The sequence below is a fragment of the Amblyomma americanum genome, chromosome 1 (assembly GCF_052857255.1).
Source record: "Amblyomma americanum isolate KBUSLIRL-KWMA chromosome 1, ASM5285725v1, whole genome shotgun sequence".
NCBI classification, from domain to species: domain Eukaryota; kingdom Metazoa; phylum Arthropoda; class Arachnida; order Ixodida; family Ixodidae; genus Amblyomma; species Amblyomma americanum.
The window spans coordinates 300,076,747-300,097,047 of NC_135497.1; the positions used below are offsets into that span (position 1 = coordinate 300,076,747).

General features: G+C 48.2%; 1 protein-coding gene across 2 annotated transcripts in view; it reads left to right on the top strand.

Moving 5' to 3' along the window:
* The window catches only part of LOC144115287 (uncharacterized), a 71,041-nt gene that overhangs the window by 20,314 nt on the left and 30,426 nt on the right, over window positions 1–20,301 (top strand). For both annotated transcript variants that reach the window (XM_077649610.1, XM_077649611.1), the window contains exons 2-5: window positions 5,856–6,708; window positions 7,439–7,604; window positions 11,576–11,693; window positions 14,667–14,848. In XM_077649610.1, the coding sequence (XP_077505736.1) occupies window positions 5,856–6,708; window positions 7,439–7,604; window positions 11,576–11,693; window positions 14,667–14,848 (1,319 nt within the window). The remainder of the gene's footprint in view (window positions 1–5,855; window positions 6,709–7,438; window positions 7,605–11,575; window positions 11,694–14,666; window positions 14,849–20,301) is intronic.

Below are 20,301 nucleotides of genomic sequence, written 5' to 3' on the forward strand. Positions count from 1 at the left end.
AAAAAAAGATGTGAAAAGAGCGATTTCAGGTGCATGCAGAGTGAGCACTCATTGTGTCTCTAATGCCGCCCTTCGTGCCGGCACGCGTGTGCGCTGGTTTCGAATGAAGTCGAGCGCCGGCGTTTTGTTCTCGTTGTTACGAGTCATTGGCGGAACGCGGCCTGCCCGAAACGCAGAGCGCTTCCAAGGCGCCACCCCGTGCAAGGGGCCAGCGCCGCGGTGCACGCGAGTGCGTGACTTCGTTGCGGCTATCGCCTCCTTGGAGCCGCGAAGGTCGCGCCTTCCATGCGCCCAGTCCGCCGGACAATTTGCGAAACGAGACCCGAGGCCGCGTGGCGCTGAGCGGCAGCAGTTTGCCCGTGGAGGCCCCAAAAGCTGAGTGAGACGAAGTTGCGTTCGAACGGAATAATGTCACCGACAGCTCTGCTTGCCTTTGCGAGTGCTCTCGAGGAACAGTGAGCTCATCCGAATAGGCTTGGCAGAGCCGGCGCGAAGAAAATTGAATTCACCGAGACGTATACGAACCGAACGGACACAATGTTCGGGAAGCGCCCCCCCCCCCTCCCTCCCACTGGGGGAACTTTCCTAATTACTTTAGACCGAGCCGGCGGGGGTTCTTCAGTGTGCTCCGGAATTTCAGTCTCCGGCCATTTTTAACGTCTCGGCCGTATTAATATGCTACCGCCATAGCAGCCAGAGATGGAAGCCGTGATCTTATTTTCACTATCCAACGTATTTTTTTTCCTTTTCAAGTTCCTTTAGCCCGTCACCTAATTTATCCGAAACAAGCGGTGCGTTTGACGTTATGAATGATTCAACATGCATTTGTCCGTGTACATCAGCGTAACAGTTTTTCGCGCGGTTGTTTACCAAGATGCTGTGGATTTCCGAAAAGGAAAAAAAAACGTTGAAAAAGCAAAAAAAAGGCCAAGGCATTGAAGCGTTATGCGTAATGAAATGTCATTTTTATGTACCACACTGCAATATGCGGGAAAATGTGATTGTTTTCAACATCCGTACTATTTCGGATGCCATCCCGCCCTCCCCCGCCCTCTCCATAAACCTGCTTCTTTAAGAAGTCGAAGTAGCCACAATATGTGGCCTCCTGCTCCCATCTGAGATTCAAGTCTCACTGAAAATATATATATATATATATATATATATATATATATATATATATATATATATATATATATATATATATATATATATATATATATATATATATATATATATATAAAGTTTTCCACCTATGCGCCGGTGCCCCTCCGCAGTCGCAGGCATATTTCCTCCCTTGCTAGCTGCTAAGTTGTACCTCGTGGGCTTTGTTGCTAGAAGGTTGTACGGGCTTGCTCTAATGTTTGATCGCGTGAGCAAAAGCTAATGCTGTTCGCAGTATTTGGGCAGGGCTTTTCTAGAAGCACTACCTTGTTTAACCATGCTACGCAGGGGTATTAACCCATGCCACGGAACTCATGCACACGGGCTCTTTTATTTTTTTTCATGTCTAGCGCTTTTTCACGAACTCCTTACTCTGCATCAGTAATGCAACACATTGTTCTGAACTAGAAGAGCAATCAACATGCGCACCGATTCCTGTGGGCGTATAACAGCATTTCGAAAATTGTCCCCGTTTTTATATATACGTGCTTTGGAATGCGGAATCTCAGAAATAGGCTGTGAAAGTATTACAAAGCTGCCGCCGTTTAAATATAACATAGAAGATGTTGTCTTGACAGATTCGTGATGACCTTGTGTTCTAGGTGTCACCCTTCGTCACAACTTGTTATATATCTCAGCACTGTCCTGTGGTGCTCGGCTTCACTGCGAATGCGGTGGATGTGGATGTGGAGAAAAAAAGAAGGTGCAGAGTTTTTTTTTTCTTTCCAGAGGCCGGCATTGAGCACTAGCAGCTTAATGCCAGCTCTTACAAAAAATGAGGTCTTTTACTTCCCTGCCAAGATTTTTCGCTTCTAAGCAGCCTTTAGAGTGGAAAAATGAAGGGACGGAGTAAAATGATCGCTCCTAGTTTCTTGTGGCCCCCTTCTTAACATGACGTAGTAGGAATGCGTAATGCAGTCGTCAGTGTAAGCCATTCGTTCGTAGGCTAGCAGCGCAGCCTGATTAGTTTTTTTCCCTAGTTGCTGATTGTGTGCACACGGTGGTGGCTATGCGTCTTCAAGTAACATCTTTGCAGCTGGCAAATAGACATTGCATTACTATTACTAAACGGGCGTGTTGGTTACACATTCTTGACGGTAAAAGCGCAAAAGACAGGGACGAAAGAGGGAGAAACACAGGCCGAGCGCTAACTTACAAGTGAGGCTTATTCACAGGAAACAAGGCGAATATGAAGGAAGCGCAGGCAATCCGACCACCAAACAAAGCGCACGTATTGCTACGTGAAAGCAATAAACACCACTTCCTCAGAGTGTACGCAGATAGATGGCATGTTGACGCAGTATCTTGTGTTTTTTTTCTTCATGTCGTAAGCTTCGCTAATGTGTAGGTTAGTCAGCCAACCGGTTTTAGTAATATATAAACTAAACTTACTGGCCTGGGCCTTGCAGGCGTTCGCGCAAGACTTCAACAAAAAAAATTGCGAAGTACGGGCAGTGCATTCGCACAACATATTTTGCCGCCTACCAGCGCTACTTCAAAACCAAGGTTGGCCGTCCGTGTGAAATATCTCCGTCAGCGAGTGCAATCCGGGAAACGCGCAGGAGTTCGCGCCGCTGGCAACTGCTGCTCCAGGCGTCGTGTCTGCGCCGTCTCCTGAGATAAACGGGCGGGGTTTTGGTCGCGGGATTGCGTCCTCGAGCTCGGTCATCGTGCCAGGGCCTCTTTCCACGTGCCCCTCCTACGCACCCTCCCCGGCGTTCTCCTCTATATTTATACCCACCAGGTTCCAAGACGTGGACGATGTCACTGGCGATACCGCGCTTCTAGGACTACTTTGAGCGAAGTCCAAACCCCCCGGTTCAGTCGCAGTGTCAAAAAAAAGAAAAAAGAAAACGGACAGTAACGAACAGTAAAAAGAAACGGAGCCGCTCTTCCTGCGCGTTAACCCAGTGGCCCGGCCCCTTGTGTGCCTCAAACAAGCGGCGGCTATAAATGCGCGCATCTGGCACACGCTGCATTCGCGGCGTGCTTCCCCGGCCTGCGCCGTCAATTCTTGCCCCGTCTCCCGTGTCGGCCGGTGCACGCTTCTCCGGCGGTCGCTCACTGCGCACCGCGCGTTCAGCTTGTTTTTGAGAACGCGAGCTATGACGGCTCCTGTCAGCTCGCGGTGCGGCGCATGTATGCGCGCGCGCACGGGTGGCGGCGAACCCTACTAGTGGAACGAACTGGGCTGGCCAATTTGTAGCGCATGCGCGAGCTTCGAAAAGTCGTGCGAGAGGTCGACTTGGGAACGAACGGGTTTAAACTTTGTCTAATGAGCTTGTTAGCTTCTTTGGAAAGTTATTTTCGTGTGGTTCACCGACGCCGAAACTACGGGTGCTCTAAAAAAGTTGCTCAGGTTTGAAACGAAAGTACTGCACTATGATTTTGGCACTTTCTAATGAGTCCCGGGCTAGTGGGCCTGAACGTTTAGTACCAGGGCTTTATCATGAACTGCACAATCTCTAGATAATATGTGCGTGACTACTTTGTAGTAAACATTTGTTTTAAGGCTAAATACGGTTAAATTCGGGAAGTTTTAAGGCTCAACACTTAGATGTATGTCACTTGAATGTATGAAACGAACTTTCGCGCATTACACAGCCTTGACCACCGGCTTTCCACTGCAGCCTTAGCACCACCACTCGAAAGCGGTCACTCAGCACACGGAATAATGTTATTACCAGCTCCTTGATAGATTCAGAAATGCAATACGTACTACTTTGGTGCGCAGTTGAGAAAATCAGCGGTTCTTACTCGCCAAAGCGGCATAGTGGCCGATGACAGACGCCGTAGTGGAGAGCTCGAAATCTATTTTGACCGCCTGGGGTTTTTTTTAACGCGCACCGAAACCTCTGTACTCGAGTGTCTTTTGATGTCATCGCCGTCGCAATGCGGTTGTCGTGAATGGATTCGAACCCACGACCTGGTGCTCGATATTAGAACGCTACAGTCACTGAACTTCGGGAGGGTAGCAAAGTTACCAATGATTAGGGCTGGCCTATTGCGCATCAAAGGCTGCAGATGACGAACGCAGTCTGATACCCCTGTCACACGGGCATTTCGAAGGCCCTCGAACCGATAGTCTATCGACTCAAAGGCGATCGAGCGCTGCTACACGGGCAGCTTCAATGGCCATCGAGTCGATAGTCTGTTGGGTCAACGGAGTAGCGCGGAACTCCATCGAGATTTCGAGGGTCTTCGAGCGCTGCCCAAGGTTGCTAGCGTTGCTTCGAGCGGCGCCAAGCGCACTTTCCTACACGACACATTCACGGTACAAAAGCATGAAAAAACGTTATTCCCCTAAATTTAATTCAAGTAGTCTGTACATTAATTTTAAAATTGTTTCAGACTGGTTTTAAGCGCATTAAGCGCATTAATTTTGTTATGCGGTCATTGCGTTCCTTGCGTACTTAGCGTTGACAACATGGCGGCACCCTGCCCGCCCGTTTCACAGCGATAACAGCTTCGTCGCTAATCCCTCAAAGCAATATCGTGTTCTAAGCTGTTGTATTCCCTTTCGATTTGCCCATTCTTACCCCCTCGCATTAAGTTTCAAAAGACAGATAGCTTTTGTTTTTCAGATATCAAGGCGATTTCCAAGGTCTTAAGCCTGACGAAGCAGCGTTCCGACGAAGTTGGACTGGCTTGGTTTTGGCTCGTCTTCTATTAGAGTGGCTACAGCAGTGTCTGCATCTGTCCGTCGCGTGCGTGCAAGAGTATGCGTGTATTTCAGCATTTAGTATACATTTATCAAATATTTTTGTTATTTTTGCAAGATCCAAAGTAGCGATTGTAGCGCCACACAAGCTTGGCGTAAGACACGAGAACCATTTCAATGGCCATTGAGATTTGCCGTGTAGCAGCGACACAAATCCTTCGAGTTCGATGGCGATTGAGAATTTCGAAGACCCTCGACTCGATGGCCATTGAAACTCGCCGTGTGACAGGGGTATAAGACACCCTCATGCGGCGATGGAACTGCACGACGAAAGTCAGGCTTTTCAAACTGTGACTCCAAGGCGTGGTTTTGCCAGCTGAGGAGGTCTCTCAAAAAGAGGATTCATCAACGGGAAGCAGAAAATAGAGCACGCCGTGATCTCGATAACTTTTATCCTGGGGATTTTAGTCAACCAAGGGAACGTTAAACGCCCGTGCCGACTGATTACTGTTGCCTTGGCCTGTTTTCCATGCATATCAATACAAACGTAATTCGGGGACGCTGTTATCAGCTGGGTCTTTCATTTTGTTCAACGGGCGACAGGAATGTGTACATAATTTATATACGACATCTTGTACCATGATCCGAGATCACAATGTGTTGGAAATGAGGGGGCATCTATTTCCTGCTATAAAGGGAAGTGAAATAGACGCATCCAGAGCACTGCATCAATTCACCTAGTCCTGATTCAAGCAAGACTTGCCTGGGGCGCGAGTTTCTAAAGCCCAGACGTTCACCTGCTAACAGCAGTGAGCAACCGGGTCAATCCAGCAGTACATGAGTGTTTCTGCATAATTTCTCTTTTCAAAGCTGCATTCATTTCCGACCGCTCATTTGCGACAGTGCGAGAGCAGTGCTCTTTTTCGTCGCGACCAATACAATTTTTTCATATAGTTTATTAGTAACACATTATATCCGCAAAAATTACCTCGTTACTCCTTTCGAATTTCATTTCGATGCAAATTTTTCGCAGGCAACAGCCAGGCGGACCCTTTGGCCCCAACATGCCTATGACTCCAGGGGGCTCGGCTGACCCGAACAGAATGGCCTTTGCATCTAACCGCACTCCCACCAGTCCCCAGTGGTCAGCTCCACAGTGGCCTCCAGCGCCCGAGACTCCGGACGCTCCCGTGTACTACAGCACGGGTGGACTATTCCCCATGCAAAGTGGGGGAAGCCGCTCGCCGTCCGCGGGCCAGAGGACAGCCTCACCCAACGGCCGCTTTAACGCGAGCGGACCCAAGTTCCCCATTCCGCCGCCTCCACCCGCTGGCGCCATGTCACCGGCCGCACAAAACTCCTTCTCCATACCGCCGCCGCCACCAGCTGGACAAGGACGGGCGTCGCCGTCTAGCGGCGGCTACAGCCCCAACACCTTCCAGATACCGCCGCCCCCACCGGCCGGTGGGCGCCAGGGCAACGCCTCGCCCACCGTCTCTGGCGGTGGACGAAGCCCCGGAGCATTCTTCATACCACCCCCTCCAGCACAATCCCTAGGGGGCATGGCCTCCTCACCGACGTGTGCCACCGCGGGCTACGACGATCAGTCGTACGCGTATCCGCCGCCGCCGCCTCCTATAGCGTCGTCGTCGCCGGTGTCCGGTGGATACGGCAGCGGTGGACCGTTCCGCCACGAGCCGCCCACCCCTCCTCCACCGCCCCCTCCGCAGACATCGATGGGGTCGCCGCACACGGCAGCGCCGCCACCTCCGCCGCCGCTGCCCCCAGTGCAAAGTGGTGGAGGTGGCCCTGGGGGCCCTCCTCCGCCGCCACCACCTCCCCCGCCGCCGCCATCGGGTGGTGGTCCCACGTGGAGGCAGAAGCAGGTGCGTGCAAAAAGAGAGAAAGGTAGAAAATAGTTCATTTCTACGAAAGTCTTTGGCCTTTCTCTTCCTCCTGGCCTTGCTCAATGAGGGCAGTATGCATCCGAGATTTTCTAACCCATCACATTTCATACCTTGGTGACATATAAGCAATATTGTGTTTGTCATTATCAGAGTCGTCGCATTGTGATTTTCGAACCGAAGTTCACTTTTGCATTTCTTCACAACGCACTGAATTTCATTGTCGTTAAATATTTATGATGCACAAAACTGCCGAGATGCAAGGGAGTCCGTATTTTACATTTACAAGTGTCAAGTTAAAAAAGCTACGGTTTATTTCGCCCCTATATATCAGAAGATGTAGTAGTCGGGAAGCAGGTTAAGGAAGCAAGCTCCTCAATGGACGCAGTTCCAACAATCAGCTTCTATATTATTTTCCGTCTTCTAGATGATTTATATGAGAATAAATCTCACGGTGTTCATCAAAGACGCCCATGCTGTCTTCTACTATGTGGCATAATTTTCCGATCACCTCAAGGCAAAAGAATTTAGGCAGCTACAGAGCAGACAAGCACCGAGAAGAGCGGCGCGCGCGAGGGCTTCGACTGATGGCGGACGACACGCTCGATAAAGCAGGGCGCGGCGAGGAAAACTGCAGCCATTCGGTGACCTCGTGTAACCCCTTTTCTTTTTGCGTCCGTGTTCTACATGGGCTCTCCGTCTCGCCTGACAGGAGGCCGAGAAGGCCGCGCAAAGGTCGTCCGGAAGTGGCTACGACCCGGCCCAGATCGCGGCCCAAGGACCCCAGGACGGCACGCAGCCTTTCTGCTACCTGCCGCCTCAGCTGGTTGGCACGCTTAACAGCAAAGACAAGAAGCCCTTCACATACACGCCTGGTGGTGGGTATTTCACGTTCCGTGGTGAGGCAATACTTTAAGCACGTGAATAAAAGAGCAGCGCAATTTAACGAGAAAGATTATGTGCTCAAAGATGCGACAAACAGTTGATGCAGGCAGGCTAGATCATAGTAACAGAGAGATACAAAGGGTAACAGTGGTTTAAAAAAAAGGCCGATAGGCGGTTCTCTTTAACCTTTCAAAGAGATGTTAATAATTTAGAAAAGTAGCAAGGACAAGAAGTTAGCGGCAAAGGGAGTTAGTGTTTATCAAAAAATAATAAGGTCAAAGCTATAGTAGCGTTCAAACGCCTCCAAAACACTCAATGAAAATTTTACTGTGCACGAAACTTCACTATTGCCTACAAAGAGGTTCATTAGCAGCCGATATGTGTAGGCTCTGTCACCCATGGTCTCTTTATTCTCACTGACTCTCGTTATGACCTTTTTCCACCGTGTGCAGCCTCCGCGAGTAGCAAACCAGAACAGTCTGCCCCAGCCTAACCCCCTGCCTTTCCTTTCATAAGGTCTTCCTCTCTCTCTCAGGCTCGTGTATGCGGAGAACACAAAAAAAGAAACAATATTGCATTTCTCAATACGTGCATATTGCCTAACGTAGCAACATATGAAGGTTAACAGGGTAAACCCTGTTTTCTCACTTATAGGAAATGGCAAAATATATTCACACGAGGAACCACCTTTGATCGCTCCTTTCCCGCTAACCATTTTCTTACTGTACTTCTAACGGTTTTTAAGCAGGAAAAATAGAAAATAAATATCTTCCCTTGCCTTCTCGTGTAGCTTAATAGTTATATCTGCTCTCACCGTGTGCAGTGTACGTTATATTACTAATGGCTAAATTACTAATATTACTAGTGGCAGTGAAACGACACTTCTTAGCTCTAGAAAAGAAAGAAGAGGTTGTCAGAATGCAAAGGTTATAAGAGGGGCCAAAAAAGAAAACACGGTGACGCACATTTTGGAAATGGAATTGGCGAGAAAAGTAGGCACTCCACTGTTCGCAGCACAAGTGGTGGAGCTAAGCACGCGGACACAACTCATCATGCAGCGCGCCGGGAATCATCGCCCCAAATTACTTACCCCGGACCTTTCAAGCGGCTACACAGGCAGATCCCGTCTTCTGCACGGATGCGTTTTCCTGGCACCGACATGCGCGGAGTGAAAGTCGTGGCTAACCATGTGCTAGACGTCTCCAGGCCTCAACCAAAGTCGGTCTCCGCGACGCTCCACTTCTACAGGAACGGGCGATGGAGCGGACACTCCTGAATACCGAATGTACCTACACGAACACTACGATAGTCACACTCACCGACTCGCAACACGCGTGTAGGAGCTAACCTCGTGCTGTCTCACAACGTAACACCAGCCACCGGCTGGAACACATACTCACACACTCAAACAGCACATATCGCATGGACTCGGTACCTGATCATGCTGGCTTTCTTGAAAATGAGCTTGCTCATGTGCTTACCTGAACGTTATCCCTCTGGCTACCCACGGAACAGACACCAAGCTCGGACCATGATGAACCCTTCTCCTTCAACACTTATCTGGCGGTCCTGTGCCACTCTCGGCGACGGTGTCCTCCTCCTCATCGGACCTTGATTCGTCGGAAAGCCACTTCCGTTAGGCTGTTGCAGACTGACACATTACCTAAGCTGCTATTTTACTTCGACGGTCATTCCTCGCCTAATGCCTGAACATGTCCTTGTTGTGGGAGCCAGCCCTCCCCCTTCCACATTATCTGACAATGCCAGGCCGTCCCTTCTTTCCCACCCATCATTCACCCCACCCAATCCTCTTAGAAGTAGGGGCAGACCAGCTCTGCCCTCACAGACCAGCAGCGGTTGGTTGACTTGGCGCAAAGGGCGGCCGCCGACATTGCAGCTCTGTAAAAGGGCTTCCCCCAGGGTGGTTTGTTTAGAAATAGCAAAGTAAATTTTTATTCACTCACTGAGCAAGATCGGCATCTGCACGAAGAGGGCCAGCACCTACTACTACAGGGCAAAATTGCCGGTTTTAAAGTTCAACGTGTGGTGTCGTACACTGTACTTTAAATGTAACGAACGAGATTGGTCGTCAAGTAAAATGTTTTATTGTATCGCGTACCTGGCATATTATTTTAGGTCCAGAGCTTAAGGCGCCCTGATGGTTCGGAGCGGGTCTAATTTTTTTTATTTTAACGGCTTGGTCAGCCACGCATTGTTCGCTTTTCTTTATTATGCAAACGTACGTACTACAACGAAAAACCAATTTCAAACTCAAGGACAGTGGTGGAAAGTATAACTGAACTACCAGGCTACCATCGCACCAGAATAAGCGGTGGGACCACCATTTTTTTATGCGCACAAAATACTTACTGTTTTCATAGCTGAGGCAGACCTTTTCATGAAAGATGATTCAAGATAATAATCTGTAGTCTGTAAATGTACCGTCTTTCCATACGGCGCAACACCGATCGATAACTGTTGCAAAAAATAGCCGGGCCAAGGATGAAGCGTCCTCTTCACAGTATAACAGCAGAGCGTTAGGAAAAGTACACTTCTGGTGCGACCTGTTCACTTCTTAGCCAAAATAAATTCTTCGTGCGAATTATCTTAATTCTTCAAATTTAACGGGCTCAAAGAAAAAATTGGATAATGAATGCGTGCAATAAAAACAAGAAAAGAGAGGGAAAAAGGAGCTATGTGTATTTTGTTACAACCCTTTTTACTTTGAAGCTGTACAGAATTCAATACTCTTGAGTCTTCTCAAGCAAAACATTCTCGCGTACTTAGCTTTTTGTTGCGACGTAAGTCTAGCGAAATCTGACTAGCCACTTCCTGGCTCGTTAAAAATAACTACCAGCTGTCTTCTTGAATATTAAAGCAGTCTGTCTTTAAAGTCTGCTTTTTCTCACCATTTCATGCCAAAAAGTAAAAAAACCTAAGGACGTTGTGATCGAAAACAAGTGGGCTTCTAAGTGATCTGGGTGGCTTTATATTTGCTCGTCTCTTATCAAAAGCAGAGTCTTACATGATGAAACTCGTAAACAGCTAAAAAAAAAGATAATTGATGAAGGGAAGAGACTTCCGCACTGACTCACCCTTCGTTCGTTGGGGGCGACGCATGCATCCTGAGAACGGCTCAGGGCTCGTGGATGAGTTATTACAGCGACCAAATTTAAGCGCTGTGGTTTGGGGTGCATGACGGCGATATTCTATTAATTTCGATGCTCGCGCTTCAGTTCTCGCCGTGGCTCTCGCCACATCTCATCACGGCCGAGGTCACACGCATGCTGTTCGACGCGTCTGTCTCCGCAGAGCCTGCACTGGCTGTGAGAGTAGCTTAACAAATGAAAGGCGCGAGCGCGCGGATGACTCGACTCTGGACATGAGCTTTAATCCTTCATAACATGTTCGAGCAGATGGAAAAGCCCAGCACAAATCTTCTTGGTTCTAATGCGAACATATATTTGCTGAATAAAATCAAAAGGACCAGGCTGTTCTGCGGTGCCCATTTTTTCGTTTTTTTTTCTTGCGCTCTCACTACTTGTTTCTGACAACATCCTAAGTGAATACACTTGCAAAAACAAAAATAAAGAAGAATGTAGCTGTGTGCATGTCTGTAAGAATGCGTCCTGCGTCTTGGCGTGCTAAGTTAAACAACACGGCTATTTTCTTCGCAGCTCATTCATAAACTACTGAATCAAAGCGCACGTAAAGCTAGCTCTAAGCAACGCTAAAGAAAGTAAACACAGTGATCGCGGCCTAAACTATTCCTGTGACCATGAGATATGGAGCTTGTGGTACCGCCCTTCAGATCATTTTTTTTTAATTTTTGCAGTGCCGTCTTTTTCCCAAACAAAAGAAAGATCCTCACGTGACTGCAGGTCATTTCAGTCCGAACTGTTTCAATGGTCCTTTTTTGAGAACTCATACGCGCTAACTTCACATTTTTTACTTCCTCGTACAGGCCTGGACCTGTCGGAGATCAAGTCTCCGCGCATCCAGAGGCGCATCAATGCCCGCCAGGAGGCAGCAGCGGCCCAGGGTGAAGGATGGGGAGATCCGCCCAGCCGCCAGATGGAAGGGTGCGTAGAAGTCGTCCAGCATGCGATGAATAGGGAACGAAGTAGGTTTGGCTGATCAACCTTCGTGCGAAAAAAACATAAGAAGCAAGCCATCCCTTGCAAAAATGAATGTTGAATTTCTGATAGCATTACGGTATAATTATCGCGAGTCATCAAAAATTAATCACAAAGGCAACATCTGTTGCGTTCTTACATCAGACCGACATCATACATTCTTGATGAGCTGTTGCATCCAACTTTTTGACATCCGTCTTACATAATGATAATAATGATGCCTTTGGTTAAATTTTGCATTTTGTTTTCTGAGGGACAAAAGTTTTTTGAGCGCATGTCATTATGCATGACGACATGAGCGCAGTATATTTTTAAAGCACTGCTCCAGGCATTTTTTTCAATTGCTCATGTAGTAATGATGCAAATCAACTAACATTTTGCAGTCAGATCTCTTTATTTGTACCTGCCAGAGAGTGCGAACATGAAGCCAAAATTTTTGAGACAACTCTGCTTATTGACAACTCCTGACTAGCGCCTACTGAGAGGCCTTTTATTGCCAATATGTAAGCATATGTCCAATTTATGGAGAAGTTCGAATCAGGAGAGTGATCGCTGTGACATATAATTGTACATTGTAGTGCCCTATTCTCGGTCTTGTTGTTACTTGCTTCTTTCATAGGGCAGGTGGAAGCTCCTTGCTCTAATAATTGAAGAGTCTGGTTGTGGACTGTTGCACGGTTCAGCAAAGGTGACACGTATAATTATTTAGTGGATGTTTGCAGTACGTTTAAGAGAGCATAATTGTAGTTTGTGCGTAATTTGTAAGAGGTCTTGTAAAAAATGGCATTCAAGGTATGTTTTTTCTACAGAAACGCAGAAACACTATTTTTAATGCATCAAAAGCGATGTACAAATACATCATGAGCTTAGCATACATCGCGAATTAAGAAGAATCTCAACAAGAAAAAACTCACCATGTCTCAATCAGAAACTTGCTGGCCAATTTTAATCAACAATGCACAGGAAAATCATCTCTGTAATTATCAGAAATATCTGGTAAGTGCGATGTCTCAAGCACAGGAAACCTGTAGAAGTGCTTCTATTTTCTATGGGTATCACCACGTGCTGCATGGCGCTGATTATCAGAATTTACCGCGAGAATTCTCAGTGTCCAGGAACACCTCATTCATTTTCTATAAACGTCAAAACTCCTCTGTGCGAGTGCAAGAGGTGTTTTATATGTCAGATTCAGACACGCTCAGTAAAAGTAAGCCAAAACAAACATCTTCGCGCACTCTTTCTCGGGAAGCTTTCGTTTTCTCGCAATCACGAATGAAAAATTATCCCATTCGGTTACGCAGTGTTCGCCACTGGCGGCCGACAGAGGGCGCTAGTTGCTGATATCCAGGAAAGCTCGGCCTGTAAGATGATTAACTTGAAATCGCAAACTCATCACATATATTTGTAAGGGATTGCGCGCGCTGTGGTCTGCGACTCAGCGACTCGGCATATGCGTGCTACTCGCCCGACAGGAGCCTAAAAATTGAATTCCGCAATTCGAGTAACCCTTCTTGTGTCATTCGGGAAACTGCGGAGACGAAAACTGCCTACTCTCGCCTAATGATTTCGAACGATGATGTGTCCTCATCGCTATGCCCAAAGTGCCTTCGCAGTCGTACAGCGCATTCGTGGCAACCTCGTTGAAGAGCGCCGCTTGAATGACTGAGAAAACGACTGTACAAGAGTCGGTTGCGTTGTTGGGCCCGTGTCCCAATAAAAATATTATTATTAATTTTACTTTCTGCGAAGCGCTATTAGCGCCGCCGCCCGTACATTCTAGCGGCTCGTTCCCTTCCCAGCGAGAGAAAAGCACGCCCACTGACATTGCACAACGCCGCGCACGAGAACGTTTACCTCGTGCGGTGCTTGGTGCAGGGGGAATGATGTGCGCACCCCACAGACCTTGTGACTGTTTTTTTTTCATTGTTTCCTTGTTGATCTTCACGCAACCGCCCCCAATCTCCGATTGCCCGCCGTGCCCGTTTCGAGACGCCGTGAGGCACAATTCACTCTCAATGGGGCACTGAATGGCCTACCCGCGGTGTCCCGCGGGGTTTCTGAGCGGGCGATAGCGAACTGATCCTTTGCTTCTCTATTCTTTGTTTGCTAGCCGGTGAATGAGTCTATGTTCAGTTCTCTTGCGCGGAAACGAGACAGTTTTCGAACGTATGTGCGATAGCACACAAAGCAGGCCGTAAAGAGCGAACATTGCGCGAAATTTCACCGCAACGAGGGCACAATTTAGTTTGTGCGAAAAAGTACTTGTAAAAGAAAGCTGAGTGCCAAGTTCACAATCGAAAGGCTTATGGTAAACTCCGTGAGAAAAAGACAGAGAGCGCGTATCACATTTATCAGCCAATTTCAGAGGTCGCTTCTTTTTTTTTCGAAACGCTTGCTGTACGTCATGTGTCTTTAAATTCCGTATACGCACGCTAAAATCTCGGCACAAGAAATTGTTAGTTCATTACGCACTAATCAAAATGCGGTTGCCGCATTCGGGAATCGCGAACGCCATAGCGTACTCTGCTGCAGAAATCTTTCGCACATCTCATAAGTGTCACTGAAATACGTGATCACAGCTCCAAGGGCAGTTTAGTTCCAGATCTTCGGTCACTGACGAGCTCAGACAAAACGCTTCGATGTAGAATATTTGCGCGCGAAAGCTGACTCTTCTCCAGAAAATTAAGGTTCTAAGCAGGCTAGATCACTTTGTTCGGATTCTGTATAGTTACCCCCTCGTAAGCACGTCACTGTGGCTGCCATTGGTTTCCGCTTTTGAACAAATATTAGTGAAATTCCACTACTTCAATTGGTTGCATGTCAAATGGGAGTGCTCAGTTCTGCCCGTTTCATGCGGCGAACGGCACCGTCCCAGTATATGAGTCGTGCGCCATCATCCGGCATGTGTGGCGCTTCCAGGCTGAACCTGGACGGTTCGCCGCAGCAGCAGGACCGCTACATGGACCCAAACCGGACGCACTCGCTGCCCCGTCCCCCCGCCGCCGGTCAGCGCGCCTCGGACCCGGGAGACTTCGTGCAGTCCCGCTCCTTCCGCGTGCTGCAGAAGATCACCGACACGGACTCACCGGAATACGAGCCACGTGAGGCCTGTCTCCATTTACGTGTCATTCCCACTGCCTGTTTTCTTAATTAACAACAGAAAGAGAAACGCACTAACAGGATTTGTTTTTAGTCTGTCAGTTATTTGTACCTTACGCGACCTCATGTGTGAAAACAAGTCGCTTTTGAGCGGCACCTTAAACCCGACGGCAGGGCTAAGCGATGAAGCGAAAAGTTGCACCTTCCACGCAAACCTCAATTAGAGCCGACCAGATTCGCACTTTGCATCGACTAAAGCGCGTTTATATCGTCACAGACGGTGCTGGCTTGACCTTGACGCGGCACTTCTGTTATTTTTTTTTTTAGAGTAGCTTATGTACACAGCTTTACAGCTTGATCTTGCCGTCTTATTACTACAGCCAGTGATTTATTACTGGCTGTGGAAACAAGTGGTTTAGCTTGGTTGCGGGATCAGCCCAGGTCAGTCCACTACATGTAATTACCTCTTCTTTAATGACCTCCAGTTATTCGTGTGTTGCACCAGGCTCGATCAGGTTATCCCGGTTCTGAGTTCCTCACTCCATCTGACTTTTGGCCCCATTCACGCCCTCAACAGCCCCAAAAGCTACCTGACGCCCATAACCCGAGAGCGTTTTGTAACACCTTCCCTTCACCTCGCTGATTGCTCGGTCAAGATCCTCCAACTTTCGCAGCACCTTCCTCGCCCCCGTTCACTTCTTTATGTCCGCCGCAGGCCGAAACCCTACATAAACCCTCTCAGCAACGCTGTAACGCTGTCCCTTGCCATCTGTGCATGAATATCAACATTCGGGACTGTTGGGAACAGAGGTGTACTGTGTATCTTGCTAACTGAGAGTCGAAGCGAACGGAGAATCAGCAGTTTGCGACGCATGCACAATTTACTCTCCGCTTCTCCTTGCTGATTCGTTCGCTTGGATAAAGAAGAACTCAGTCGGAAGAAAGGGTGGAGGTGAGGGGAGGGTTTTTGCTGTGCTGGCCATCGCAGCGCTCAAGCGAAAAGATAGCAGTACCCAGGTCAGCCTACCATAAAAATTCCTGCCGTGAATAATGTTTATGTGAAGTGCCATTCGGTGGTGACTACACTGCCCTTTGTTAGCTCTGATCATTTTGCGTATCCCGCGCACTGCTGGAAGAAAACTCACTCTAGCAAAAGTGTTTACGCTGAGCCTCCTATCTTTCCCCGAAATTATTCCCCGTCCGTAGGGATCCTTCACCGTTCGCTGCGAAAAAGAAACACCTCGAAACACCAAAACAGAAAGAAAGGTACCAGTGCCTTTGGCTAGATTATACCAGCATTGCGACCTTTTTTTTTTCGACTGCTTAAGAGAGGTCAGTGACCAAACACAAAAGCTTTGAGTCGATAGAAAAGCTTCTTACAACCTAAACGAATGCCCATCTCTCTCGAACGGTGCAGCCTTTGCTGAGTTAACAATTTGTTGAGTCATCTTGTACATAAATTTTCTACGGCCATCTTCTACATAGGCATCCCATAGCCAGTACATGGAAGCGAACCTTCACATGATTCAGGACCGAATCTTGCATTATCCAGCACGCATAGAGAGTAAACAATATTTACAGGAGAATTTCTACCAAGAGAATGTGACAATGTAAGTATATACAGCACGTATTAAGTTTTTGACCCAGCCACACTTCTTTTCCCTCCTTCCATTCCCTCCACGACAATCATTACTGTCAGCAACTGGAATGCGGAGGTGTCCAGCAGAGCCCCTGACGCTGTTCGAAGGTGCCGCTCATGCTTACTACACTGATGCGCCACGAATCGCTGCACAGTTCGGTTAAGGTCACGATCGACCTCACCAAAGCATACGCTGGCGCTTTTTTCAGTAAAGAGGCCCACATGCAGCTGCCGTTCTAAAAGAAGGGAGCGTCCTCTACTGATATTGCATCATGTATACAATTGACATACCCAGTCTTCTGAGCAGTTTGTCCCTATTTCGTCGCATACCCTCCTGAAGACTCTATGGGGTCGCGAATGCTAGTTGTCTTGCTGAGATACTTTAACGGTACGCTCCGTAAGGCTTTTCTTCACCAAGTAGTAAATCCTTGTTTCCTGTTCTCCGAAATGACGTTCTGCATAGCGTATTTAAGCCTAAGAGTCTCATCTACACCATCTCACACGTGCCGTGCATAGCGTCCACTAAGGCGAGCATACTTGGCCTTTTTCAGTGAACGGGCAAGAGCAGTTTTCCCAGAGTAATTTGAGAACAGAGGAGACAAAACGAAGCCCTTTGCCAAGAGCTGGTCAACGCTCCGGAGGGGGTCCCTCTCCGCCCATGGACGGAAGCGTGCATCTACCTCGGGGTTCGCCATGGACGGTTGACTTTCGCTTATGAGTTCCGCTCTCGTTTATCCTCAGAGGGAAAGCTGTACTTTCTGCCGGCAGTTTCCGCCAGACCTGCTGGATAGGTGCTCGACGAACGTTAAGAAAGCAACAATGCTTGAGGATGTACGGCCTGCAGATCGTTTCTCGAATGGCCCTTCACCCCACCCTTCCCCCTCCTCCATACCGTCTCTCTCTCGTCCCTCGAATCTTGTTGTCCAACAGCGCTCTTCCGGTTACATCGGAGGGGACAAAAAAAAAAGAAAAGCGAAACTCCTTGTCATCACATAAAGAAAATAGAGGCATACGAAGCGCGAACAAATGTACGCTCTAAAACTTGCCGGCTCGTGTCGCAACGTGCGACGCGACTGTCTCCAGGATAGACGCTTGCCGCGTCCGCCCAGCCTTCTGCATTTCTAGAACAAGGGTTTCTGCTCGTGTAGACACGTAATGATGTTAGGAAAAGAGAAAGAACCCGGGTTAGCTCCCCTTTTATTTTTCTTATGCCTCTCGATCTTTCTGCATTGCCAGATCTCTACTTGCGTTCACCAACGATAAGGTTAGTTCGAGATCAATTGCATCACATTTCAGCAAAACGTATTCCTTCACTATAAAGACGGCTACGAAGTTGGAAAAAAAAAGCGAATTGCGCCAACTTGAATACCTCGGTTACTGGCGTATCTGTTGGGTCATGAATGTATCGCGCCCCTGTTTTAGTCTTCCCTTATTTATAGTTGGGCAAAAATGAGATCACTCCTTAGGGTCCTTGCGAGAACCGCTGACCACAGTGCGGTTAAAATGTTTGTAAAACCTGACGCTCATGCGAGTTCAAAAAGTCAGGGTGAGTCCTAAATTTCGAAACACGAAGCATATAACTCTCTCTATCTACAGATAGGGGGGGGGGGGGGGGGGGGGATTATGAACGACAGACTACGCAATAACTCCACACAACTCCACCTCTGCATCCTTGATTCCAAGTGAATTCGCAGCCAGCTCATATTTCTAGGTGCAGTGTAGATAGAGGACTTTTACTAATCATTCAAGGTCGAAGCACGGATATTGGCGGTGCAGTCAAATACAGAGCGAAAACAAATGTTGCCGTTCGAAATAGACCTACGGTGTTCAGTATGATTGGAGTGACATTTCATTGCTCAAATTTCACTGCATGAGATCGAAGAAATAATTTATTCGAATGGAGTGCTCGTTCAGCGTAATGTTTACGGCTTTCTACTCTTGAAAAAACTCTGTCGCGGCAATAGCGGCATGCTTGCGTATCCACTCAGGAGAAGCAATAATATATGGGTCGGTTAGTGAACGTTCAAACTTAGCTATTAGAGTTACAACAAGCGGCACCACCACAATAGGGAGAGACGAAGAACCAACGCTCACTCGCAAGAGGCTGTTTCTCGCAAACGAACGCATCCATACTCCAATTAAATATTGAATTTCAATTCCAGGTGCGCTTGAGCAAATTGACAGTGACAGAAACACCAGGTAATGAAAAGAAAAAAAATTCTACGACATCGGACAAGTTCGACTCAAATTAATTTGCCTTTTTGACTGTCTACTTTCATCACCCCATTCACATTTTTTTCGGTCATAACTTGACTGTCTCACGTCACATAATCTTTTGTACCCTACGCAATAGCCAAAGCGAGGCTGCGATTGTTCTACTGCGATTCTGAAAATTACCGCAGTCCCTGCAGCCACTGAAGTCGCGACAAAAGCGGTAACAGGCCTTAAAGTATGAAAGACGTGTCCATGACAAATAGAGTCCCCCCGTTTTGTGTGTTCCCGACACGGTCTACTCAAGCAGATGCACGCAGAACCCGGATGTTGGAGATAGTCTGGAGCAGGTGGTGTCGCTGAAGGCTGTCCGTCCTGATCAAAGCTTCCTCCGCTGCGATATCGGCATGGAAGCTTCCATCGCAGGCTCCCTGAGGCCGATTCGCCAGAAACGCACATGCAGCGTCTGAAGCAGTATGACTTTAAAGTCCGGTCGCCCAAAACAGAGGAAAACAATAAGACATGCCACAGCCCGTTGTGCGCACCAGGAAGTTGCACTATGCTATGCGCCAGTAGGCGTTCAGACGAGTGTGGCGCTGCACACAGTGTTGCTTCATTCTTGCATGAAAGCACGAGCGGCAAACAGGCAACAGATATGTTTCCTTAATTCCTTTAACGCCCGTAAAGAACAGCGTGTAGTCTTCGCCAGATATGACGAATAGAACAAGTCCGGTGCAAACCTACTGTCGGCGTGAGCGGGAAGGGAAGCTGCAAAAAAGTATCTTAAAATAGTTTTAAGCAAAGGCGCTTGATGCATTTTTAACCTTCGACACGTTGAGTAGCCACGGCGAGGCCAGAATTATCTAGAGGTATGAATGCCTACCGTAATCTTAATCATTACGTATTGGATCTGTCATTTCTCTTTTTTCCTTTATGCATGTATATGTGTATGTGAGCGAGCGCGCAAGAGTGTGTTTTCGGTTTATTCCTACGCAAGCCCCTCGCTTTCGAAAACCAGCGGTGTATAATGGCGCCCGTACAAACTAGAGCACGCGTATGGCATTCGATTGTTCCGGTTTAGCGTGAGTTGAAAAACCTCGCTTAGACTTCTTTACACTTTCTTTTCTCTCGCTTTCTATCCTTCAATTTCACGCCTCACTTCCTTCTCGTGTTTTTTTCGGCCGCGCTTCACTCGCGTAAATACAGGCTTCCCAGTTGGCCACAGTTACCGAGCCGAAGGGCGGGTGTGCTCGCTACGCGGAGGCTTTAGCTCTTCGCCCAAAGCGCACTACCGCGCTGCGCCCATGTTTACGGCCGCAACCTTATTTCTCCGCTCATGGAGAGAGAGAGAGTGAGAACCGAGAACGCGTGCGTGCGCAACAGCGGCGGCAGTCGCTCCCAATCGGAGGCGCTTCGCCGGCGGCGGCATCGCCACACCTCCGCGGCACGCAATCTGTTCCCTCCGCGTGCTGACGACCGGAAGGCGCATTCGCCGGCGGGACGTCCCGTTATTCACCGCGAGCACCGCATTATAACTAATCTGATGGAGGCGCGGGAGTGGCGGCGGCGCTGGCACTCGCACTGCGCGCCCTGCTCTGATCTGAT